Source organism: Parus major, chromosome 10, assembly GCF_001522545.3.
Source record: "Parus major isolate Abel chromosome 10, Parus_major1.1, whole genome shotgun sequence".
Classification (NCBI taxonomy): Eukaryota; Metazoa; Chordata; class Aves; order Passeriformes; family Paridae; genus Parus; species Parus major.
Genome location: NC_031779.1, coordinates 14,670,949 through 14,697,157, shown reverse-complemented (window position 1 = coordinate 14,697,157; position 26,209 = coordinate 14,670,949). Strand labels below are relative to the sequence as shown.

The window sequence follows — 26,209 nt, the reverse complement described above, 5'->3', positions numbered from 1 at the left end:
ATACAGAGATTCATAAGTTTCAATGTTTGGCTCATCCCCTACAGCAACTATAAATGTAGGACCCCTGCACTGTCTAACACTGGCCCCAAAGGTGCACCCAGGTAACATGCCAAATTTACCACCTGCTTAGGCAGTTTCTGCTGTGTGACTGGGTGAGACTGTAAGACAGTAAATCAGACTGCAAGCAAGCTGATGACTAACAGGTAACACCTCTCTCATCCTGCATGCCTAGACACTGATTTTGACCCAAGAAAGGGTTTTTTTGGAGCTTCTCTTCTTTCCACCACAACCAAGATCCTGTTCTAGCAGCACCTGGATTCCTTGGCTGAGGCACATGTACTGGGTGCTGCTGAACAGAGGCTTTTTCTTTCACTTACCCTTCAAAAAATAGATAAAAGAAGAGAACACTGAAACTCTGATTTATTTTTCTTTTCTGCATTGCTGTGCAATGTAGAGGAAGCACGTGCATCTGAACCGGTCTCTCTAAAGGGGGCAGTACAAGGAGAGGAGCTACAGAAAGTCAGGGAGTGAAGAGATGCAAGAGACAGATAAAAAGCAATGCAAGGAGTAAAAAGTGAAGAAAAAACCAGGAAAGAGCAGATGTTAACAGGATTAATACTATGAAGAGGAAAAAACATGTAATAAAAATCTGGTCAAGTGAAGGAGGACTTTATATCCCACCAAAGGGAACATATCCTAGAAAGACCAGGACATAGTGAGGCAAAGAGTCAGAAAAAATACTGAGAAAGTTGGAAAAAAGTGAAGTTGTGGTGGTCTTACAGCCTGCAGCTCTAAGCAGAACTCCTGCTCACCTTTACTTGGCCAAGCATAATTATTTTCTAATTAATAACTGTTAAGCATATAATGAGTAAATTCAGGGATAAACCTATTGATTTGATGAGTAGTGCCAGGATTTTTTTAGCAACAGCTGTCTCCAATGTCAGATATATTCCTCCTTGGTCACACACCTTAGATTTATTTTTATATGTACACACAGATAAATACTTACATTGGGACAAAACAGGGGCAGAAACAGAATGAACATGAATGCAAGAAACTTTACTCAGCTGCCAGGAGAGGGCATCACCCACCCGCACTGCAGCCCCTAAGCCTGAGCTATTTAAACTGATGTAAAATAAAATTAAGGGGAAAAGTGAAAACAAGAGAAGAAGGTAGAAGGTGTGTGGAAGACACCACACTTAAATACCATTTTCTTTATCTTTAAGTAAAGAAACTCCCTCAAAAAAATGTAAACTAGTGGGTTTGAGGACTGCTTTGAGATTTTTTCCAAATGAATCACAGATTGCATAATAAGTGAAAATCAAAATTTAGGAAAATTACAAGACTTATTTCAACCCTTATTTAGGCTAAAGATGCTGGGGCATAAACTCTCCACTCAGCCCATGCCGACTATTTTGCTAAATTCAAATTATTCAGAGCACACTGATACACCCCAGCACAGCAGGGTGGGGGGGAGAGAAGTCACACAGTCCCAGCCCACAAGTTATCTCTGAGGCTTTCTCACACTGAAGAGATGAGCAGAGCTGACAACCTCCCACTTCCAAACGCACATTGAGAAAGCCCAGCGGTTGTAGGTCAAGCCCCAGCATCACACCAAGATGTCAATAACCAGAGTGGCAGCAGAGGCCTATAACGATGGGCATCCACAGTGTGCTTTTTATTTGTTTAAGGAGCCACCACTGCAGCATGGTGGTGACTGATGAATAATCATTAAGTCACTGTTTTCTCCCCTCCTGCTGCCTGTGCAATAAAAAGCAGCAGTTTTATTGAAGGAAGCATCACCTCACATACTCAGTTTACTAAATGAGAGGTCATTTGCCACAAAGCAACAAAGACTCATCAAAAGGGATTTTTTTTCCCCCTTATGTTGTTTCACTATGCTGTCCAATGCTTCACTAAGACAAGCATTTGCTTTCTTACACAACAAAACACAGCCTAGAGCAAAGTATGCTCTGTCTTCTCTAGAAACACTACTCTGCTGGAATTGCTCATTTCTAGCATCTTTTTCATAGGAACAGTTGGATGTGTCCTGGCTTGTGCAGCCTGCTAGTAAAAGCTGATGAACTGCTACACTGCTAGGAAATACAGGCTTCTCTATAACCAGGAAAGATCTTAATCTAAGTATTGCTTCACTCCTTCCAAAAACTGGTAGGAAAAACAAGCATTCACTCAACCAAAAGTTACTGTTTTGTGAAGCCATGAAAAACCAGCATAGAAAAAGTGAGGTACCAGATAACAGAAATCCAAAGGAGCACCTGATGTGAGAGCCTAAAGCAGACAGGCCCCTCCAGGTACACACCTTCATACCCCTTTAGGCTGTGCAAACTTATTTTGTTTAAAACCAAATGAATAAACCCCATGATAACTTCATAAACTTCACCTCAAAAGAAGCTGCTCAGACTTTTTGGAAGACAAAACTACCAGAACTGTTCCTACATGCAGGAAAAAGATATGAAATCAAGACTGGATGTATAGAAGAGCTCTCTGACAGGTTCAGATGGAAGGTCCTGACACAGCTGCTGTCTCACAGTCCTGCAGCCTGCACAGAGCCCCTGGAGGACAGCTCCTCCCTCCACACCAAGTGACTGGCTGCTTGTGAGCATTTTTACTCCCTTTCAACAGCCTGAAGAAAAGCCAGGTTAAGGGCAGGCATTTTCATACTTTTTTTCCCAAGAAATCCCAGAATAATTAACAATTTATTTGATACATCATCTGAGGGTGGTGTTTGGGTTTTTAGCATGCTGTCACTGTTCAGTCACAATCCCAGGTTAGAGAGGATTGCTGGCTTATATATATAACCTGCTCCTGTGGTTTCCCCCTTTTATTAACATCTTTGCAGATAACCCCAAATACACTCCTAAGAACAGCTCCTTCATTTAATAAACCTCTGATTATTATTTGGATTTATTTTTAAGCTCAAACAGAATTTCTTGCAATTCCTGAATGGGTAGAGGTGCTAAGGGCAGCCAAGAAAGAGCTTTGCAGCTGCCCAGGCAGGCAGGAGGAGCAGCAAGCTCCCTCCCCTGTGCATCCAGGATGGATAAACCCAACCCCTGAGTGCCCTGACCTGCAGGAGAGACACAAGCCTTGTTGCACTGCAGATAAGCAGCCAGCTTGCTGCCAAACTGAGGTCAGTGATAAAGGAGAGCTGTGTGAATTCCAGAGGAAGGCAGAGGAAAGGCAGGGCTCACCACAGCGATCCCTGATAACCAGGTTCCGGCCTTCCTTCAGGTGGATGGTCAGCAGGTAGGCAAAGGGGCTGGGCAGGTCACTCAGGCAGTCGTTTGCTTCCTCCAGAGCCTAAAGGAGAACAAAGGAATCAGTCACACACCTCTTGAAGCAGATCATAAATGAGGCAGGTGTGCTCCCCATACTGCAGAGACAAAGTTCTGTTCTTTCCTTAGGGCAATCCTTTACAGAAAGGAAAAAAAAAAGAGGAAAAAGAAAAGAAAAAATTACTTCTTTCCCAGGCTTCACTTCACTATGCAAGTAGGTATCAGCATCAAGTATGTTCAACACAGGGTTTTACCTGAAAATGGTGATAAAACAATCACAAATGCATGCACAGGCTTTTCAAAGCTTATCAGCATTTTTTTTTTGAGCTGTTTCTTGTGCATTCATAGCATCTCTCAAGTTGGAAGAGACCCCTAAGGATCATGGAATCCTTTGCATCCATCTGATAACCTCACGAGGAAGAACACATCTCACACAGCTACTGAGAGGAGATGACAGCATTTCTTTGTGCAGCTCCAAAAGAGAGAAGCAGGCAGTGCTGGTTGTGAGGTTTAGCAGAAGCAAACTCAGAGGATTTTTGCTCATCAAAGGTGCTGCCAGGGTTACACACCTCAGCATCATCCTCCAGCCAGAACACTCGGTGAAAACAGCTCTGGACAGCACTTGAGAGGTTTTCAGAGGGCAAAAGTAGAGAAGTTCATCCACGAGGCAAACATGTTTTACATGAGAATAACATGGCAGAACTGCCAATGCCTTTTCACACTGCCCTGAAACTGATTTTGCTGTCTGTCAAAGCCTACAGCTGTGTTATTTACTGTATTTACTTTAATCCAGTTTACTCCCACACTGTTATTTGAATATTTATGCTGATGCTTTCATCAGTTACCAGTACAGCACAGATATTATAGAGAACTGTAAAAGATCCAGAACGTTTGGGTCTGTTCACAACATTAGCAACCACTCTGAACTACTAAAAACCCAAACAACAGCAAAAACACAAAACCACCCATAAACACACAAAATTCTCAGGAAAAAAAAAAAAAAGCAAAACCCACACTGGGCAAATCTCTAGATGGCTGTTTCACCTGATGAGTTTTTAAATTTGTAAGAAGCAAAGAATCTGAAGCTAAAATAAATTGTGCTGCTGATCAAGCTTCAAAATAACAGAACTTACCACTTGGTCATCAAAATTTTGAGATGATAGGGAAGAGTCAAAATCCATTTCTCCACACGGGTACTATAAAACAAGAGATACAACGAATTAGACAACAATACAGGAAAGGAATTGCTCCTAGCATCAGTCAAGAAATTACTCATACATACATGTTATGAATGAAATGTTCTTCCTTATGCATATAGATAATTTAAATATATATTTCTTTTTCCTGTTTTACATTAACTGCACGTAGTCTCTTGAGTTTAGTCCAGGAAAAATAAGTGCCCGCTTCCAGCTAGGAATAAATTTCTTCTTCTCCTCCCCAGCACTGGTTGCCGAAGGTCCTTATCACAAACTCTCCTGATGTCTGAAGGTTGTTGTGTCTGGCAGCTGGCTGCTCTCACTTGACCACAACTTCTCCTTCACCATCCGAAAAGTGAGTTCCACTTAAAGGTTTTTTAAATAGTTTTTTTACTTGGTTTCGTGTTTGGTGTTTCTTTTTGTTTGTGTGGGGTTTTTTTGTTTGGTTTGAGTTTAAAAAAAATGCTCAAGGGAAAAGTTAAATTGTAGAAGGGAAAGGTGGCCTTGTTTTGGACGAATTAATTTTCCTTCTTGTAGCTGGTATGGTGATCTGTTTTGGATTATGGTGGGAACAATGTTGATAACACTCTGATGTTTTTAGTTGTTGCTGGACAAGCACTGTCCCTCTGCTGAGGAACTGGCTGGGCATCAGTCAGCAGGTGATAAACAATTGCACTGGGCATCACTTGTTTTGAATATTTTAACTGTTGTTAATTTTTATGAAAATACTAATTTTATATATATATATATCAAATATATAATTAATATAATTAAATATCTAGACTTTTATGCTATAATATATTTATATTATAATACATAAAATATTATTAAAATAATTACTTCTTCCTTTTCTGTCCTTTCCTGTCTTTATCTCAACTTGCAAATTTTACCTTCTACCCCCAATTGTCTCCTGCATATGATAGCTCCCACTGAGCAAGGAGTAATAGAGAAGCTGTGTCATATTTAGCTGCCTGGTGGGTTAAACCACGACAAAAGAGAAAAAAAAAAATACAAGGAACATGTACTTCCCCCACCTTCCTGCAGTAACTGGAAGATCCAAAGGACTTTTTATCTGCAGGAGAGGAAGTCAAACATTTCTTCCTAATCCAAAAACTTGAGGCTACAGTGGCCCAGCATCGAGTTCTCTGAAGTGGTTCATCAGCCAGGACACCTCTGACGCTCCTGTGGCTGCTCCAACAGCCCATGGCCATCATTTAAGCTGGAGAGGACCTACGTGCCTGGGAAACTCTTCTGGTGTGATGCAGGGCAGTCACAGCCCATCCAAAACACAAAGATTTATGCTGAGGACAATCTGGGCCTGCAGAAATGCACACAAGGTGGAATTCGATCCTCATGTGAAAGAGTTCTCATGTGCAGTGCGGTCACCTCCAAACCTCTCTGATGAGAGCAGCATTGTGTGCAGCACTACAGAAACATTTAAAAGTCAACCAGCTCCTGCACCAAAGTACATAAATCTTAGCTGTATTGACATGCTGAAATAAACATAAATACCCTTTGTGCAATTCTTTTCCTCCTCCTCCTCCCGCAATACATATATTACATATCAGGAAGTACAGTAATCCAGCATTGCAAGTAAGATTTCCCTTGCACGACAGACAAAATCTAACTTTATGGTTCCCACAGTAATCATAACTTGGCCACCTTGCAAAAACACATTAAAAGTGGAAAAATTACCATCATAAAGAGCAGCAGAAGAATTTTCTCACACAACGGAGCTGAGTTACAGCTGCTAGGGGAACCCTAACTTTGAATTTTCTGACTAGCATGCATAAAATCTCACTCATGTGCATTAAATTTAGTGTTTCTTGGAGTCTCTGGCTTCACAGGAATCTCCTTCAGGCACCATCATTGGCACTGGTAATGGTTTCTCTTTACAGCTTGTTCTGCATTGCACAAACATGGGATCAAATAACTGCATTGAAATTATAATAATTTTTAAAGTACTGTCTTGGCTAGCTTGATATCATTTATTTAAAAAAAAGCTACCCTCAAAATTATGATTTTTGTCTTTATTCTGTTTTTTGTTTACTTGCATTATATCCTCAGATACTGAAAACAATTATAATTTTAACTAGAAAACCTTTTTTTTCTTAATTTTAGCTCCACATAATATAAACTACTGTTATTCTAGGTAGCTAACTGCAATGAGATCACTGAATATAGATAAAAGTCACGATGAAAATGTGGTCGTGAAACCTGGATTTTATTGAACTGTGGTGACACTTGTCAACTTTAAACAAAAGTGGGCACACCCAGGGGGGTCACAGCCCCAAATGTATCAGAATGAAAATAAATCAAGCTAAAGTAGATGTATGAATATACATAAATTGCAAGTTCCTCTTGACAAGTGTTGCCACCTCTTCCTCCCCTTGTTTTCTGCAGAAGAATTATTCAAAATGCAAGACCACTGAGTGCATCAGCAGCAGGACAAGGTTTTGGGTTGCCAGTGACTCACTGCCAAGTGTTGGTAAGGAGACAGAGATATCTTTAGAGATAGAGAGCACTTCAGCAATGACACCTGGCCATGGACAAAATCCAGTGGCAAAAAAAATTGCATTACAGGAACTCTTTACAACCCGAATCACGCAGGGATTCAACGCAACTCCACTTGGCTTCTTCTTCAGGCTCGTCTGGCTGTGTGCAGTGGGGAACAGAGAGGAAATCTCTCAACAAATGGAAAAATGCTACCTGTGGGCAGAGCCTTGGTGAAGATGGGCTGTGCTGAGCACCCACAGCTCTGTGCAGAGAGTTCAGACAAGTGTGAAAACCACCAGCACACACTGATCTCACCCACAAGGCTCGGGGAGGATCTCACGATATCGGGTGGCCAAAGACAACCAGGAAATGAGTAGGTGGCATGTGACAAGCAATTCAGGGGGAAAAGAAGCTCAACCTACATTTTGCTGCTTTTTTTAGTTTGTTTTGTTCCAGGGATGTGATTTACCTCCCTGGGCAGGGAATGATGCTCGCAGAAGAACAATGCGAGCTCTTTGCTCTTCAGAGCAGCCTCAGCCAGCATTCAGGGACCAAAATCCTCTGTAACAAACTATTCCCCTCCGAGGCACACACAGCACAAATCTGGTAGCTGTTCAGTTAAGTACAAGCAGAGCTGAATATTGAAGTTGTCATAAAATCATAGAATATTGAGGTTTAGGCTGGAAGGGACCTTAAAGACCATTTAGTTTCAACCTCCCTTCATTGGACACCTTCCAATATTGAATTTGTTTTTCACCAGATTCAATATAATTAAATTTGCTCAATACTTCTTATTCATTTCTACTTTCCTTTGCTTCACTCTCCTTTTATTTTCGAGGGAAAAGATCTTTATAAATTGCACTGGAGGCAGATTACAGTAAGGAAACATGATCAGAGAGAGAGATGATCTTCCATACAAATAAATACGAAATGACTTACACACACTAGCAAATATAGAAATACACATTTAGGGAAAGATGTAAATGCTGCAGAAAATAAACCAGACTCCAATTGTGCACCTGGATGAAACTTGACTTGAGGTTAAGCTATTTCATCACTATACAGGTACTTCATTCTCCTAGGACACTCAGTTTACCCAAAATCAAAGCAGGACTTAATACAAACTTTGTTGTGCTGAGGTAGATTTTAGATTAGGGTTTCTGGCGTACAACAGCATGAAAAAAACTGCTGCTGTCGTTAAAACAACCTGGAAAAACTTCCAGAATAATGAAAGTCCATATATTTACTGTACACCGAGTGAAGTGCTACAACTTTGAGTAACGTTTGAGCACAGAAACAAAGCACTGTACTATTTCAGTCGCTTTTTTAAGTACCCCTCAAAATAATGAACACTCCAGCAAGATGAAACCAATTTGTGAACAATTTAGCAACACTAAACACAAGTGATGCTCAGTAACTACCAGTCTAACACTTTGCATCACAACAGACTGGGAGCCAACACCCATTTGGTAGGAATACACGGCCTTTGAGATGCAAAACAAGCAGTTTATAAAGAAAAGACCACTTTCCCCACATCAGCGCTAATCATGCTTTTGAGCAGTGCAGTTAAAAAACAATTAACCTGTGAAATCCCCATTCCCAAGGGAGGACTTGAAACAAAAAACGCTCAGTTCCCATTTTTGCATCTTCGATTACTACAGAGGCAGTTCCCACAACTGCAACAGGTAATCAGGCAATGAGAAAAAGGCCTCAGAAAGTTCAAAATGAAACCTTCCCAGAGAGAACTCAACAGGAGCAGACATACTTCCACAAAATACAAATGAAACAAATTTTGCCTGAAGTGTTTCCTTCAGCCACAATCTTCACCTGCTGTCTATATAATGAAGCTATCATACAGCTCCTCAGGATTCCCGATTTGCTCAGGCCAGGCAGGAATTCATTTCATGACAGTATTGGTCTCTGGTCCTCTTGTACATGGACATTATGTCCAGACATTATGTACAAATACTGACCACAGAGGCAGGGGGGAAGGAAAGTGGGACAGAGAAAACAGGGAGTGCAGAGAATTTTAATTCTTCACCTCCTTAAATCATCACCACAAAACCCCAAAAAACAGTCCTGAGAACGATGCTACATGTTCTGTTCCCCATCATGTGCTTGTTTTGGTTAATTCCAAGCAGAGCTCACCTTGCTCACAGCCATCTTTCACCTATTGCCTTCATCAGTGTCTTGAGTGGGTGAGTGAGTGGCAAATTGATTGTGCTATATAACAATCCTGGTAACTATATTAACTAACAAGCAAATGTATCAGCACCTCATTTCAGAGCTCAGAGAACTGCAACAACTTTTGATTTGAGCAGGCAATTCCAACAAATCTGAAAAATCTGAAGCATCATTACAAACAACAGAGAAATAATAAAAGAAGAAAAAAATTGGAGCAGTGTTATTTGCAGCCCCAGACTGATATGAAGGATAGCTGAATTAGTCTTGTATTATGCCTATATCATGTAAAGTTTAGGCTTATTTGTAGTGCTCATTCATTCCTTGAACAGAGCCCCCTCCTCACAGAATGGTTCAGGTGGGAAAGGATCTTAAAGCTCATCTCATTCCAGTCCCCTGCCATGGGCAGGGACACCTCCCCCTACACCCCAGGCTGCTCAGAGCGCTGTCCAACCTGGCCTTGGTTGGATCCTCCATCCCTTTATAACCCAGAAAATTAAGGAGAAGCATGAGGAGCCCACAGGAGGTGGCCACGGAGCCCCAGGGCTGCGCGAGCACCCACCTCTGTCCCCTCGGCGCTCAGCGCGGCGCTCAGGCGGGAGCTCTGCAGCAGCTCAAAGAGGTCCTCGCTGGATCTCCTCTTCCCCTGGGACACAGGGCCGCCCACAGCCTCAGCTCCTCGTGAGGACATCAGGTGAATGCCCACAGCCTGCGTGTCTGGGGAGGTGACGGTCACCTCTGTCCGTGTCCCCTGCTGTGACGCCCACAGCCAGTCCTCTCCCACTGCCGTCACCGAAGCGTTTCTGCTTTTCAGGGACACCACAGACCTAGAAAAGCTCTTGGGGGAGCAGCTCGACAACACCTGAGCACTTGAGTAAGTCGTTTCTTCTTCTCCCACGAGAGTCTCCACCTCCAGCATGTCAGGCACTGACACACTGAGACAGCGGTCCAAGGAGTGGCCCTTCCTCTCCAGCATTTTGCCAGAACTCTTCTTCGTCTTCCTCACACTCAGGTTTTGCAGGAACGGCCGGGTCTTCTGTTTCAGGGATCCCCACACGGATTGTTTATCCAAGTCCATAGCTGCAAGGGGAATCTCAGCAATGCCTCCTGCACAGAACAGCTTCAGCGATTCCCAGGGTGACTAAAAGGAACGTAGGAAGGAGGCAAGTCAATCACAAAAGTGAACAGCCGCTCAAGACTATGATTCATGTTGTCTCATCTTAAAACTTTCAGTCATTTCTCTGAACAGTTAAAACAGAGCATGTCACATTAGTAAGTGCTTCCAACTACAATCTGGTGGGTAGGTTTGATTATTTAGGAGGAAAACAGCCAGAGAAAGTATTTATTCCTACACAAAAATGCAATATCTGCCCACTACTTCATGATTGCTAAGAGGGGACATTGTATTTCTTCTTCTGTCAAGCCCTGATTTGTGAAAACTTGAGATTTATCCAATTTGAAAGTGTTTCTGTACAAATCTTACTGATGGGAGTTAAATCGTGATAATGCAAGCACACGAACCATGCTGGTAAAGCTGGCACTGAAATTTCTGCTGCCACTTTCCCAGGCCACATAGGGCTTTGTTGGCTATTTCCAAGGCTACGAGAATTCTTACAGGGTGGCACATGTGAAAAATAGCTCCACAAACTAAGCAGCTGAGGCTGAAGAGGGCACATTGAGCATGAGGACCCCAAAATACTCCCTTACATTAACCCACTGTCAGTGAAAACTGCAGAATTATTTTTCATTGTAAAGTAGGCAATTGAGAGAAAAATAATACAAAAATGGATGGGTGCATCACTTTTGAAAACCTACTGGTGGACTCACTTTTGAGTTGATTCATTGTGAGCATTTACACAGCTGGGAGGGTCAGAAATAAAAGAGCTAAAATAGAATAATTCACTATATGTACATGGTAAGGGAACAGGAACACCTCTGTGCTCAGGAATATCCTCACAGACAATTTTGTGGTTAACAGCTGAGCAATCATCCTTATTCTGTGAAAAGAGGTGGTCAAATCATCATCAAAACTCAGTAAGAAAAAAGCTGGTGAAACCTGCAGATTTGCTCCTTTGCAGTCTAACACCCAGAGGTTACAGTACATACCCATGTCCTCAGAAATATACACCCATTAACTACATGAGGACTGCTTCCTAAACTCACAGCATCTTTACCTTTAACTATTGCATAGTTGATAAAAAATTACATCCCACTGTTTTCCTGATTAGTAGGAAAAACACCAGGACAGGCAACAGAAACACAACTGTTAGATTAATTCACAGAGAGAAATTACTGCCTGCTTTCAAAGAAATCTACTCTTGCATTCATTAATTTGAATGAGGCTGTATAACCAGTTACTTAATAACTTATTTAAATAACTTTATGACTAACCTCACCACACTTACAGAGTGTTCAGGAATCTACAAAAGAATTCTCTAACTGCATTTATTGTGTAACTAAAGCTGCACAATCCTCCCCTCCCCCATTTCTGTTGGAAATAAATAATATCAGCATTATTATATTCAATACAATAAATTAATAAGCTTAATGGCATTGCATACAATCACAAGGCAATAACAGGTTTTGCCCAAACAGAAATGTGTGTTAGTGCATTTGTATCAGCTTAACACAGCCACAATATTAAAGTGCACATGGACAAGCTGAATTTTTTGTCTTTATGCTACCACTAAGTAAAGACAGTTTTCTGAACCTCACAGAGGAAGATTTCACATAGGAAGACCCACCATGCCTTTGTGTTTCTCACTGAGCACAGGCTGAAGCACAGCAGATTTACAGAGGGAGGAAAGAAGACATAAATGCCAGCTCAGTTGGACTGGGGATGGAGGGATGCCCTGCACACACCCCAGACATGGCTGGCTTTGCTCACGCCAGATGAGAGCTTCCATTTAGGCCCTTCCCTCTTTCCATAAAATCTTGACAAGGCAGCCACAGTCCTCCCTGGTAGCATTACATCACGTGCCAGCAACAGAAGTTATTGGGATAAACACAAAACATTATGAAACACACTGTTGGGAGTCATTTGAACAACTCATCTTCTGCTAGTGCTCTCTGCATGGCTCGCCTACTTGTACTGAAACCTGCTGGAGCCAAGATGTTGCAAATAAAGGCAGAGCCCAGCTCAACATCCACTTCCCAAGGCACTTACAGCTCCCTATTCCCTTCCTGTTGTTCTCCACCCTTCTCACTTCTAGGACCCACTGCCGTTGTTTTTATTTTGTTTGCTTTGAGATTTTGTTACCAAGGAGCAGACTTGTTCCTGTAGGTTTCTCCAGTTGCTTTCCCCAAGTCAAATGTTCTTTTTCCCAGTTACACTGCCTCAGTTGCTGATTAGAAATGCTCATTCAGAAAGGATGGTGCAGGGACCACACTGTGTCTCTGAGACCCACCTGCACTTAACCCAGAGTGGGCAGAGTCCTCCTCAAGTCCGGCAGAAATACAGTGGAATCAAGATGTTAAAAAAAATTTTAAAAGGGTTCTGTCAAGACAGCAGGGATGGCTCCACTGAGCTGCCACCTCACAAATCCTACACTGCAGCAATACACCAGTGATATTTGCTGCACAGCAAGCAGCAGGTTGCCTGAACTGAGGCCACAGAAGGAAAAAGCCCATCCCTGGATTGCCTGAAAGTTTAACCATACTCTGCCCCTGAACCTTTACACCCACATTCCTGCTGCAACTACAACTTCTCTTATATAAGCATTGTATTTACAAATAAATTAACTCAAATGATGGCTATGATACACAATTAACAACAAATACAAATGTGTTCTCATCTGAGAAAAGGGTAAATACAGTCTGAAGGGCAAATGCACTTTGACATCAGCCACCTGCCAATGGCCCTTTTTCACTTCCTCAGTTCAAGCAGAAGACACACAGATCACCACCAAGACCAGAAATGTTCCCTAGGGAGATCACTGGAAGATTGGAAATGGGGACCACCCTCCTCCCCAGTGGTGCCAGGATTACTGGGGTACCCCCTGCCAGCCCAGCCCATATCCACACACAACTCTTCTTTCTTCCTACATCAATTTCCTCTGCTTTTCTCTTCCATGCAGAACAACATCAATAGCAATGCTTTATTTTGAAGAGAGGAAAATCCTCCCTTCCATGTAGAAAGTGTGTTCTTGGTAGCAACATGTTGTTCATGTAGTCCTTATCCTCTACAGGCCACAAGTTTTCCCTCTTCCTTCCTCAGCCTCAGAAGTTCACGGCCAACTGTATCACCAAATACTCCCTAAGCAACCACAGGGAAAAACATACTTTGCCACATTCTTGGTCTAAGCTTGGCCTCTTTATTCTTCCCCTTTCAATGGCACATTGCAGCAAAAATCTGCAAACAGAAAACATTCAAAGAGACACACTTCCTGTTATCAATTTAACTCTGTTGTTTTGATTTAATTGAACGGCTCCTTGTTCTTATGTAACAAGAAAAAAATAATGTTTTCAGTCTATCTCCTTCAGCTTTCTCTTTAATATGCTGCCAAATCTCAAATGCTCAGAAAAATTCATATACTTTAATCTCTTCCTTCAGAGAGACTGCTTTTGATTGCACCTGTCATTTTTACTATATCCTTTTATTTTGCCATCTCCTCCTCTTTTGGGGGCAATATGGACAAGAGAGAAAGAATTAGTGACAAAGAAGTTGGTCACGGCTCACTATGATTGAATAAATATTTCTAGCATTTTATCCTCCCTTAAGTATCTTCTAATTATGGTCCTTGAGATTTTTTATTTTTTTTTTAATGTGCTTTGGTTTCTTTCCGTAAAACACTCCATATGCACTCCCTTAAATTCATATAATATTTAGAGCTAAACGATTTTTTAGATGTTCTACCAGGTGGCTGTAAGAGATATTTCAAATGCCATTGAAAGCCTAGAGAAATCATCCTGCAATTCTGCTTCTCTTACTGTCTTGACAGGAAGCCAGCAAAGCCACAAGTGAGAAACACTGCAAGACACTCTGAAAACATTATAAAAGCGCCCAATATAACCAAGCAAATAAACTGAACAAACCCAAAGTGATTTACACACTTGAAATTATGGAAGAAATTGTCTTTCTTCACTCTAGAACCATTCCATGTGCACTCAGAAGTGCACACTGAAGATTCTCCTGGTTAATATTTTCAAAGTATCATCCTCAAAGTCAGCCAAGATGACAAAAAACACACTTCAGCACCACACCAGCACTATTACAGCTCTAGACTAATTAAATCTATTAATCCTTATACTCATTTGTTTATCTAAGGTGAAAACTTTGGCTCAGTGTGCATGCCAGCCACCTCTGAGATAGAATTCAGTGTGTTTTCAGTTACAACTAAATGCTAATAAACACTTAAATCCATGGCAGCAGAAATTACTAAAACATGCATCAGAGGCTGCTAGGAAGATGCTCCTCAGTTGAATTCATATTAACACAGGTTCAAATTGGAAGGAACTAATAGAACCCCCTCAGAGTAAAACCTCTGTTGGTTCTGGCTGTTCTGGAATAGGATCCAATCTCTGCCTGTCAGGCACATTCACAAACTTAAAACCTAATGCATGAGACATTGTACAAATTACAAGAAAAGATAATTACATTTCTGTTATGCAACACAATATTTGGCTATGGAAAGTTCTAATATGAGTTTATAGCCTCCATTAGGTTTATAATTTCTGAATTCAGTGCACTGAGAGACAAGGCTGACGAGAAGGTGGTAAGGGAGCAGGGGGTAAGGGACTGAGGGCCTTATTTTATATTTTTCTTTTGCCTTTTTGCTATAAATTGAGTCTTCTGGCTCTAGGAGCCATAAATGAAACCACTCCTCTCTGGGAGAGAAGGCAAAGTATCAGGGAAATAGCTCTTTGCTGACTGAACAACCACTGTATGTGCTGGGTGGTTATTTCTCTAACAGAACATACCAAGTACCCCAGGTTTTAATATCATTAGTAGCTCAAACACAGCCAAATACAAACCATTACTAGTAATGAAAGGACTTTTTCTAAAGAAACCAACACTTCTTCTTTGCAATGGCTTATTTCAGTACCTTATCTGGCAGTGCTTTATGCTAAGCACCAACAGCCACAGAGATAAGAAAATATCATCCAAATAAAGTAACCCTTTGTTCAGCATTACCAGTTTGCCCTGGAGCGTTCCAGACCCAGCACCAGTTATATAAAGAAAAGGGCCAGGATGTTCCTTGGATCATCAACACCTTCAAGCAAGCTTTGTGCCTCCTCTGCAGAATAAAAACAAGTCCAAAGGGGAAGGCTGAGCTGGGTGGGCCTGAGGCCATTCATCCCTGGGTATGATCCCAGAAGGCAGCAAGGGACACTGAATTCCAAACAGCACAATGTGGAGAATCCCAGAGAGCCTTTTCTCCCTGCACCATATGGAAATACCTGTTCTTGAATGTGGTAAGGCACCAAAAAAGAAGAGTCTGATCTCAATCTGATTCTGCACAGGCTAATTACCCCGGGGAAATCAGTGTTAGAATTATTTTTAGCACTAACAAGCATCACAGGGAGTGCACTGATGCAGTGCAGGTAAAGTCTTCACTGCACAGGTGATTTGCTGCTAAAGCAGGGTCATGGCTTGGGCAGCTTCCAAATCTTCCCATCGAGCTTAAGCCTCCCTGTAGGGCTTCAAATGATACCAGTCTGTGGATACAGATCCTGCTGTTCTCTTGTTCTGTTGTAACACATTCATTTGCAGAGCCTAGCAGGATGCTAAACTTAAATATATAAAATAAAATAGAGACTTGACCTGTTGCTGTCAGCCAAATTAGAACAAGTGCTTCACGAGAAACAATTTTACATGCTTCAATGGAAGCCAGATAACCAAAACAAACCAGCTTTATTTTCCTGATGTGGGGTGAAAGAAATCTACAGACTCTGCAGAAGATCAGAACACCCAGGGTAAATACAAAGCTTAAAAAAAGCCTGTTTGTTACATGCAGATAATACAGGCATCTAAAGTAATATTTTCTATTTTAGGTTTAGTGTTTGTTGTTTTAGGTTAGGTTTGGGGTTTTTTCACAGATTCATGGTTTTTTAAGCTCTGGGCTTTTAGATCCCATGCTTGGGGTTTTTATTTTTAATTGGCTCAAATATGACGAGTTTCATTTTTCACAAACACATGAAACAAGCACACATCCTCCTCCACATAGCAGCAAGAGAGGAACAGGGGCACTTTAACTCCTTAGAGCCTCTTCTGCACAATCTGAAGGGCTTTTTTCTCAACATTTATGAGCAGACAGTAACTATGAGAAGTAAGAGAACGACCAGCTGCTACAAGCATCTTAAAATAGCATTTGATAGTGAAAGTTACTGAGAAAATACCCTGCACCTGCCTCCAGCTTATGAAAGTATTGCTTTCATTTTGCTTCTGCCATCCTAAAACGGAAGAAAAATGATGAGTATGTATAGAGGAAATGAAGGAGGAAGTGTTTGGGTGTATTTTTACAAATATATTTCACAAGTTCCTTCCACTCTTTGAGCTTCCTTCAAAATATTGTGGCTTGCAATTGTACCTGTGCAAGCAAAAAGGACCTTTCGACATTTTCAGTCAAATTGGTGGGATTTCACCAGAATGGGACAATCAGATTTGATCTTTACAGTGCAAAACACACCTGCTGAGCAGCAGACCTGTCCAGGGACACCTGTGCACAAAGATCTGCTTCCTGCAGCGATGATGTGTGTCTCAAACCAGGCTCCAAGAAAGATCCTGGAGTTGGATCCCTCTCCTGGAAGGCTCTGTGTCATCTGCTGAGATCACACCAGCAACTGGGACACTTCTTCACCACTGACTGTGTCTGGTTTATAATTTGTCTCGTTCCAAATCCCACCAGATGTTCCCTGGGAATTCTGGCACCTGGAGCAGGGCACCTTGAGGAGCAGGGGAGAGGGAAAGCTGATGAGCAGCAAGGGGAAGGAGGTACAAGCAGGGTAGGAATGAGATAAAACGAGCTCTAGAGTAACTGAGGTTTATCAGGGCTCACATGAGGGACAACCCAAAAACCAGGACAGAGGCAGGTACACACATGCTGGTCCCTGCTGGAGAAGCTCTGTTGGGAATCCAGCCCTGCAGCCTCCTTCCTCCTCACTCTCTCCTTCCAGCCCCTGCTCACCTCCCTCATAACAAAAGGTTTATTTTTATAACAAGAGGTGCACAGAAATAGATCCTCCCTTTCCATAACTCTCAGGGAAAACAAACCTAGGAAGGAAATAGGAGACTCATTTCCACTGGAGGCCAAATCAACATGAGCCTTTTACTAGCACTTAAAGCATATATTTCAATAGAAGAAGCTTGTGACTATATGCAAATTACTTGTCCATGTGCCAGCATTTCTCCCTAAATAACTACTATTACTGTCACACTTCTTATCAAAATTCAGTGACTATAGAGGAAAGGTCTATTAAAAGCTCTGTGTGATTCTTTATTTAACAATTTACCAAAATAACCCTAACAGAACACTTTTGATTCATAAAAATGCCCTGATGACAACTTGAGCAGGACAAAAACCTGCTGGTTTGCCTTTTTTTTTTATTTTTTTTCTCCTTTCTACAGTGTGTTCCTCTTTCCAACAGTAACATGGCACAAGCCAGGCTCAGAGCTCACAGGCAGGGTTGGGCACATGGGAAAATGGAGATTATTTTGAATCTGTATTGACCTGTGTGATTAAATGTCCTTTCACATTTAACATCTCCACACAGCTTGGGTGTAGGTAAAGTGAACAAAAGTATTTTTGCAGTTTTTTAATTCCTAAAGGCAGGAGGCTGAAGAACCCTAAAGAAAAGAGAGTTTGGGGTGTTGTAGCACAGCACTGAATTGCACCAGTAGTCACCCTGATTTTCTGCAAGAGTGACAGGTCTCCCTACAGAAAATAACAGCATTTAAATATCATCATTAAACTGATGATATTTAATTAATGCACATTAAATTGTGCTTCACCCTGAGAAAGCTGGAAAGGACACTGGGAAGCCCAGAGACAGAGAAAGCCCTTAGGAATTTCATGGTGAGATCAAGTGTTTCAGGGTCTCTCCCTGGACAATAATTTAGTACTTTAAATATGAAGAAGCCAGTTCATACAACTAAAATCAGTCACATTGCTCCCCTGAAGTCATGACAGCAAAGTGTTCAGCATACAAACAGCAGCACAAACCCAAAGACTCCTTTAACTCCTTTAAACATCCTTTTTTTCCCCAACTGTTATGACTGAGCATATGCCAGCACACGTCTCTAAATGCCAGTCATTTTTCACAGGAAAGAGCCAGCTATGAGGTTTGTCTTTCCATTCACCATCTGAGTTTTCAGCCTCCTGGCCATAGAAATCTGTACCTTGTCCCCAGTTTCTGTTACAGCATCATCTTCCCACTGAGAAGATCAGGTAGAGTTTGTAAGTTTAACTCATGTGCAGCGGCAATTACACTTTGGTCCTTCCAAAGTCTTAACACTGGTTTTGGTTTGCTGAAGGTGGAGTCCCTAAATACAGGTAGCAGCAGCAGCATAAGAAAATCACAAACTATTATTCCAGTAACTATTTTAAGCTTGACTAAAAGGGATAAAAATTAAAATATAGAAATATCTGCTGGGGTGAGTAATAAGTGACCTGCTCAGGATTTTACTTGCAGAAGTTCAGAGAACCTCAACTATAGCAAAGCCTGGTTTTGTGAATTCTGATTCCTGGAAGTGGTCCAATCAAAAAAGCTCAAAAAAACAGAATATTGCCATTGCTGAGCTAGGATGATACCTGATGAAGCAATTTAAAATTCACTTTCAGTGTTTTTATGATTCTATGTGACACACCTGCTCTGTGAAAACCTGCAGATACATTATGCAGCCCTTCAAAAACTACTTTCCCTGATTCATCTGGGGCAAACTTGCCATAGGCAGGGTGGGGTGGTTTGCTAAACTTTAAATACATTCCCTTAAGCATATTTACAGCTCTTGCTGCCCAACCACACTGGCTACTCCTTTGCACACTGCTACCACAGAGGGGTTTTTTTGTTTTTAATCCTTCTTTCATGCACACATAGCTCCAGGCAGCATAGTTTAGATCAAGCTGACCACTTGTCATTATCGTGCCCCATTCACATATTCTCCAAGTAAATGTTAAGTGCACAAATTATGACTACTTAGCCTTTAATTAACCAACAAAACACTGAGTTTATTAATCATGGATGTTTAGTTCTGGTGAATACTGACTAAAAGGTATTTTAATTCAGTTGTCATAATTATGCAATTTCCTGGTTTGGCTCATGGATTTAAATCACATAAAGCTCAAATCCAGAACTTTTCAGCAGGTGTCAACAAACCCTTTAAAGATGCAGCAATGTTTGTTTGAATGGATTTCAGAGCTACTCACATTTCAGTTCCCCCACCTAGCAGATACAAACAGGAGGCACCAATCTGGCAAGTGTCTTGAAACACAAACTGCTCACAGACAGCTAAACAGATCTGCAGGTTTTCTGGTTCAAACAATTTTTGCACCCAAGTAGGTGAATGTTTGATCAGCTTTCGTTTGCTTACTATTAAAGACGAGACAGATTTTTTGCTAATGCTACTATGAAGCATTTGGTGAATGGGAGGAACGAGAAGCCTTCCTGAACTGAACACAAATGCTGGTAATGAGATTTGTATCTTACAGTTTTACAGAGTTGAACAAATTTCAGCCACTTATACAATAAAATAAATTAAAATCGCACCCCAACCACAAAGGCACCATTCCCACTATCTGAATTTGGGTATGGAACATTTATTCTAAAATAATTATGAGAAATCCCAAAAAGCAGGACTTCTACAAAATCCACTAGAATATATAACTGGAATTAGATGTTTGCATTCAAAGAGGAAAACAAGACAAAACAAAACTCTCCAGTTAATTGTTTCCAAGTCGAAGAAACTGGGAACAAAGCCTGCTATTGAATGAGTATTAATGATCTGCCATTTGGATCTGCAGATGTTTCCCATGAGGGAAGACAGCAAAAAAACACTCCTCTTCAAACCCAGGGAAGCAGCGACAAGGGGATGAGTTATGTTCATTCATTTGGATATTTTTATTTGAAATTGTCAAAACCATTAGGTTCAATAACGTTTTACTTCAAGGGGAACCTGCATCCAATAAAATTTCAAAGAACTGAGCTCTTAATCTCTCCTCACTTAAACCCAAATGAGTCAGACTTTAAAAAAAAAGAACTTTCCCAACCGTGATAAAGTGAGCTGAGAGAGAGACTGCCCCAACCTCGCTGACAGCTCCTGATCATCACCACCTCCACATCAATGGCAACTCAGACAATTGCCTGCTCAAATAAATTAGCATGGCTCCCTCATTTCCATTCACCCCCATTAAAAGATTATCGAATAATATGGATTATATACCCTGTCCTGGATAGAAACTTAACTTCTAGAGCAGGGCTTATCTGTTTGGGAGGAGAGAATGAAAGTGTACCCCCATGAATCCTAAAAAGTCACAGCTGCTTCTGTGTCTTAATTTATGGCCTTACGTAAAAGCAGAACTGTTTTATTTCTAAATTGGCTCTGATCTTAAGGCAGCAAAGCTATACAATTCCAAGAATTCCCAAAACAATGAAATTCTCCCAAACCTAAAGTTTCCAGTAAAATTGACTCCACAGACTACATCTATAGTTCTAGGAGTGGGCAACAGGAAGAATTGTCAAGGGTACAAGTATTTCCCAGAAAGGAAGGATATGAATAAGATCTCCCTTTATTTTTCCCCATCCCAAAAGGCCAACAAAACCAAACAAAGACCTCAAAAGCTATCTTAGTATTTAGCTTGCATTTTAGCAAGTTGTTTTTGTGGGAAAGTGAAAACAAGCCAGTGAAGGAGCATCTGTGTAAATACATAAGAATCAGGCACTCACCATGGCAGGAGGAAAAGTCACCCCCTGGGTCACTGTGTTCCAGCTCTCACCATGCACTGACCAAAACACCAGCAGCAAGCAAGCAACTTAATTAGTTTGAACTAAAGACCACCAGAAATTGTTCCCAAGAGGCTCTCCTTTAAGGCCAAAGGTGCTCACAGCACACATCCAACCTACCCACATGAGGGTCCTCTCTGGTGGCAGGAGGGGTTGGACACCTACATGATCAGACTGGAAGTTCCAGCTTCAGTTCCACAGGTAGATTTGAAGACTCTGAGCTCTGTTTTCCTCAGAAAAGCAGCAGTGGAAGTCAGTAGGAAAGCACAGACATAATTTCTCCCCATCAGTCCCAACCTAGGGTTTGACAGGAGGCAGTGAAAGAATCAGAAGCAAAGGTTAAAAAAAGGCCTAAAGGTCAGCAGGCTGCTTATGTGAAGAAAACTACAAAAATTCTTCTTAGAAAAGCAGTGTGCATTTCAGAAAATAGAAATCAAAAAGTTGAATTATTACATGCTCCAGATTTTCCCACAATAATCCAATGATTTCACAATGGAGCTTTGCAGCAGAAGTGCAGCCTTGCAAAAGGTCAGCTCCATCTGTGTTCTTTACAGATTACGTTTATGAAAAGTCAGTTAATCAAAATTTAAAGAAACACAACATTGAACACACAATTTACTTCAGGTTTTTTCCCCCCCAAGTGTGAAAATTGAACTTGCATCTAATGTTCACCTGCTTGAAACTATTCCAGACAAAACAGCAGTGATCCCAGGAAAATCCATCCAAATTTCCATCATGCAGAGGAGGCAAGGGAACCACATCACTCCAAATATCCACTTAGCCCAATAAGCTGCCTCTAGCTGCTTAAAAAACAAATGCTCAGGGGAACACTATAAGGTCACAAAATCATACTGTGATTCTGCCTGCAAAATAATCTCCTTGTTTCCAGGAATCTGTGATTCAGGAGCTGCTTCAGCTGCAAACTGTATCTGCATCCTTGTGATTAACAGCCCCAGCACATGTTTGCTCTCTTAATTTGCCAAACAACTTTTAAAACTCTTTTATATCTTTAACAACAGGAAGGCACTGGAGTAATGAGCCCCACAGATAAATGTGGAACTATTATGTTTGTGTGAAGCAGAAGCATAATTTAGCTATGGAAGAATTTTTTTATTGGGAGGACCTTAGGAAAAAAAAAATCTTTTAATCTTGCTCATTCTTACCTCTTTAACATGTTGAATTATGTGAAATTATAAATAATTGTTCTCTGTTTGCTCCACATCACTCAGATTGTTCCCACTTCTGCATTCTCCTCTCTAATGATCTCGCTTAATTGAAAGAGAGGTTCATTCAAGGAACCTGGTTAATGTTACACCATTCAAACATCTGAACTGGCAAACAGCACAGGCTTTTTTTCCCCCTCCGAGATAACTGATTTGTCTGAATATATAATGTAGTGCAAAACAACCTAAGTTCAAAACTGTCTAGGAATGTTTCAAGAAAATGTAATTAGCATCTTATTTTCTACATTCTTTACAAATATTTTACCAAGTAATTTCTAAGTTGAAAGAATAGTTTAAAGGGTTTGAAAATTACCTCTGGTTGTGTAGCTTTTTAAAGAACTTAAGTTTTTGATTAAGAAAATTTGTAATCCCTAAATATTTTTTAAAAAATTAGAGCAAGACCCTCCTTTATATCACTCCAGCTTTTTGATGATCTACTGTAAATACAATTATAGTCCTGCAAGTGTTTACCCTGGCACAGCGAGGCATGAGGCCATAGGGGTGCCAAAAGTCAAATTTGACTCAGGAGGTGATATCCTCAGGGCAGGACAGACAGATTGCACATCCACAGTGCCTTGCAGCTCACAAGATACCCAATATCCAGGGAAGATGGAGAACATCTAACAGAAACAAAGTCTCCATCAACAAGGCTTCCTTACTACTGATCCCTAAATTGGACCAAAACCACCTGCCCACGCAGCAATCAACCCACTCAGTGGCTATGCTGGTAAACCTGTTGTTACACCCAAGCTGATTTCTCCAAGGCAGAAATTGCCAGGTGTATAAAAAGGTGATCAATCATTTGATCTAACATGGGAGACTTGGCCCAGTTTCTCTTATCCCCCTTGGTCTTCTTTAAAGCCCTCACACAGAAGATAAAGGGGAGTTAATTCTCCCATGGACCACAGAAAATCTTATGTGAATTATAGTGGAATACACAGAGACAGCCTTGATATTGAGACACATAAATTGTCCGAATATCAATATTCCATCTGGTTCTATGATTTGATTTTACAGTATCAACATCTTAGGAAACAGAGGTGAACTCAGGATCAGCTGTTATCTGATATGTGATTTAAAATCAGAGTTCAAGGCACTCGTGGTCCCACAACATCCTCACAATCCTGCAGAGGCCAGTTAAGCCTTAAGAAACAGATCCCTTGGACTCAGAGGAGATTTTAAGCTAAATAGGAATAGATTGAAGAAAAATGGTCTTTTTCTCATAAACAAGCTTCTATGGCAAGCTTGTTATCTAATAAGTACAAGTGGAAGTAAAATGGGAATGTGGGAAGAGTGCCAACATAAATCCTTCCAAATCTGAGGAAATCGGGAACAATTTTCCACTCAAGGGTGGAAACAACAAAGAGGAAATGCAGAGCATACTTGGCATGCTTTGCTCTCCTCTGCTGAGGTAAAGCTTCCCTCTTCCCTGTGCCCAGGCAGAGGGACCCCAGGTGCTGAGACCCCCAACTCTCTGCACTGGGAGACTGGAATTCAGAACCCTATGCTGTAATTAGTTCATGGTATAGGTGATGGTGAACAAAGCAGCTAAAACCCAAAATTCTCACAACAAAGTGACAGCACAAGTTGTTATATGCATCCTGCCTGAATTTGACAGCCACTGGTGGGGGCCTCATGCCAACCTTCTGCTGTCTATGAGAAATTGAAGATGAGATGGGCAAATCTGCACAGAGTAGACTAAAGGAGGAGAAGCAGACACTCAGTATTGCCCAGAAATGTCAGTGGGAGCAACCTTCTGGGGTGAGGTTTATCCCCTGTCCCAAGCCCACACACACAGCCTGGCTCCAACTTCACACAGGCAGTCCCAAATCCCAGTGAACTTCAACATTCACTGTTCTCCTCAGGAGTGTCCCTTGCCTGAGCAGGCAGATTTTTTTAATAATCATCTGTTCAAGTAAGAGGTGCAGTTAGTCCAAAAGCATCTGCTTGCATTACCAAATGCAAAAGACACTGGGGAAAAAAAACCTGCAGTGAAATTAGTGAAAATGATCCAGTTATGGTTCTAATTACCTTGAATGACATGATAAGCAACACTTCTAGCACTGTTACAGCCTCATGCACTGTTCCAGGAGGGGATGATTACAGGAATCCCTGGGTTGTTTAGACACCCACCTTCCTGTCAATGACAGCGATGCCTCTCCTCATGCCCTTGTTTATAATTGACACCTTAAACCCACACATCTACAAACTATCCCATAGCTCCTTTAATACAAGCAAAGTTAAACTTGTCTTAACACCACAGAATTTATCATTCTTAATTTTTTAAAAGTGCAAAATTTTTAAGAAATAAAATGAAAATTTGCTCTCTGCACCACTTCTGATTTTTTTCTTTCCTTGGGTACAGCAAAGTGAAACTACACATACTGAATCCATCTTCAGGCTATAGCGCATGCAAGTTTATTTGCTTTTTGATAAGCTGTTTTATGATGGCATTGAACAGCAGCAAGAAATCAAACAAGAAAGATTATTACTCAAATACACTCATTCATCCTGACAGCTAAATCGACTCACTCAACAGTATCACCTTCTGAGAATTACTGCAAAATACATGACAAATTCTACAGTTTAATCACAGTAAATTAATAGTAAGATATCCAGGTGAGAACTTCTATTTTCTTAATGCCACATAGCAGCAATTCAGCTTTCAGTTTGCTTTGAGCAACTGACTGTCATAAAACTGAGGGCACCAACTGGATCCAGTTGCCATAGTTGTGCTAGGAGGATAGCAATGAAAATTCACACTATTTCTCATTACAATCCTACGAACAGCGCTTTAAAAAAGAAAATACCCAAAAACAAACCATGCCTTACACATTATACTTCCCTTAAAGTTACCCTTAAAAGAATTCTGCTATGTCAATGCACTTGTGTGAATGTTCCACTTTGTTGTTTGTTTTAAGTTTAGGGATTGTTTTATTATTACTGTTAAGTGGTTTATTTATTTAGTCAAAGTCAACAGCCAACTCAATTTCAGCCAGCGAGCGCACATGGGGATGCTCCGCTTCAGCCAGAGTTGGTTGAGGAAGGAGAGAATTTCCCCAGCATCATTTTCTCACATCAACGGCGACAAAAAGAATTATTCACATAAGGTGCGAGTCCCCGGGGCAGCATCACTAAAGCGACACCCAGCCAAAAAAGCGAAGTAACCCCGAACCTCCCACGGCAAAGTTATTTCTGCGGGGTGCCTGGGGCAGCACGGACAGCGAGAGCGCCTGAGCTGGCAGAAAACGAGCGAAAACAAACAGATCTCAAAAAGCAAACAAACAACCAACAAGAATAAAGAACCCCAAACTACAGAACCCCCCTCTCCGAACCCGCCGGGCTGCCCGGTCCAGGCGCGCTGCGGGGCCCCTTTACCTGCGGGCCGGGCCGGGGCCGCGCCGCGCCCGCAGCCGCCCATGGGATCGCTCCGCTGCCGCCCGGGCACGTGTGCCTGTCCTGCCTGTCGTGGCTGTCGTGCCTGTCGTGGATGTCGCCGCTGTCACCGCTGCCCGGCCCCGGCCCCGTCCCCTCCCGCCTGCCGGGGCGGTGCCACCGCCGGCGCCTCCCTGCGCGCTCCTCTGCCCGCAGCCCGCCCCCGAACCGCCGGGGCTTCCCGCAACCCGCCCCCGCCGGCATCCGCTGAGCGCCGCTTCCCCGGGACATCCCCCCGGAGCAACACCTGGAGCACCCCCCTGGAGCAACACCTGGAGCATCCCCCTGGAGCAACACCTAGGGCATCCCCCTGGAGCATCCCCCGGAGCAACACCTGGAGCAACACCTGGAGCATCCCCCCGGAGCAACACCTGGAGCATCCCCCCGGAGCAACACCTGGAGCATCCCCCTGGAGCAACACCTGGAGCATCCCCGTGGAGCATCC

General features: G+C 41.9%; 1 protein-coding gene across 1 annotated transcript in view; it reads right to left on the bottom strand.

Annotated features, from left to right (window-relative positions):
- Positions 1 to 25,839, bottom strand: part of MCTP2 (multiple C2 and transmembrane domain containing 2) — a 117,768-nt gene extending 91,929 nt beyond the window's left edge. The window contains exons 1-4 of the mRNA XM_015639417.3: positions 25,708 to 25,839; positions 9,732 to 10,310; positions 4,430 to 4,492; positions 3,213 to 3,321 (exon numbers count right to left, since the gene is read on the bottom strand). Coding sequence (XP_015494903.1) covers positions 3,213 to 3,321; positions 4,430 to 4,492; positions 9,732 to 10,247 — 688 coding nt within the window. The 5' untranslated portion in view covers positions 10,248 to 10,310; positions 25,708 to 25,839. The remainder of the gene's footprint in view (positions 1 to 3,212; positions 3,322 to 4,429; positions 4,493 to 9,731; positions 10,311 to 25,707) is intronic.
- Positions 25,840 to 26,209: the final 370 nt, after the last annotated feature.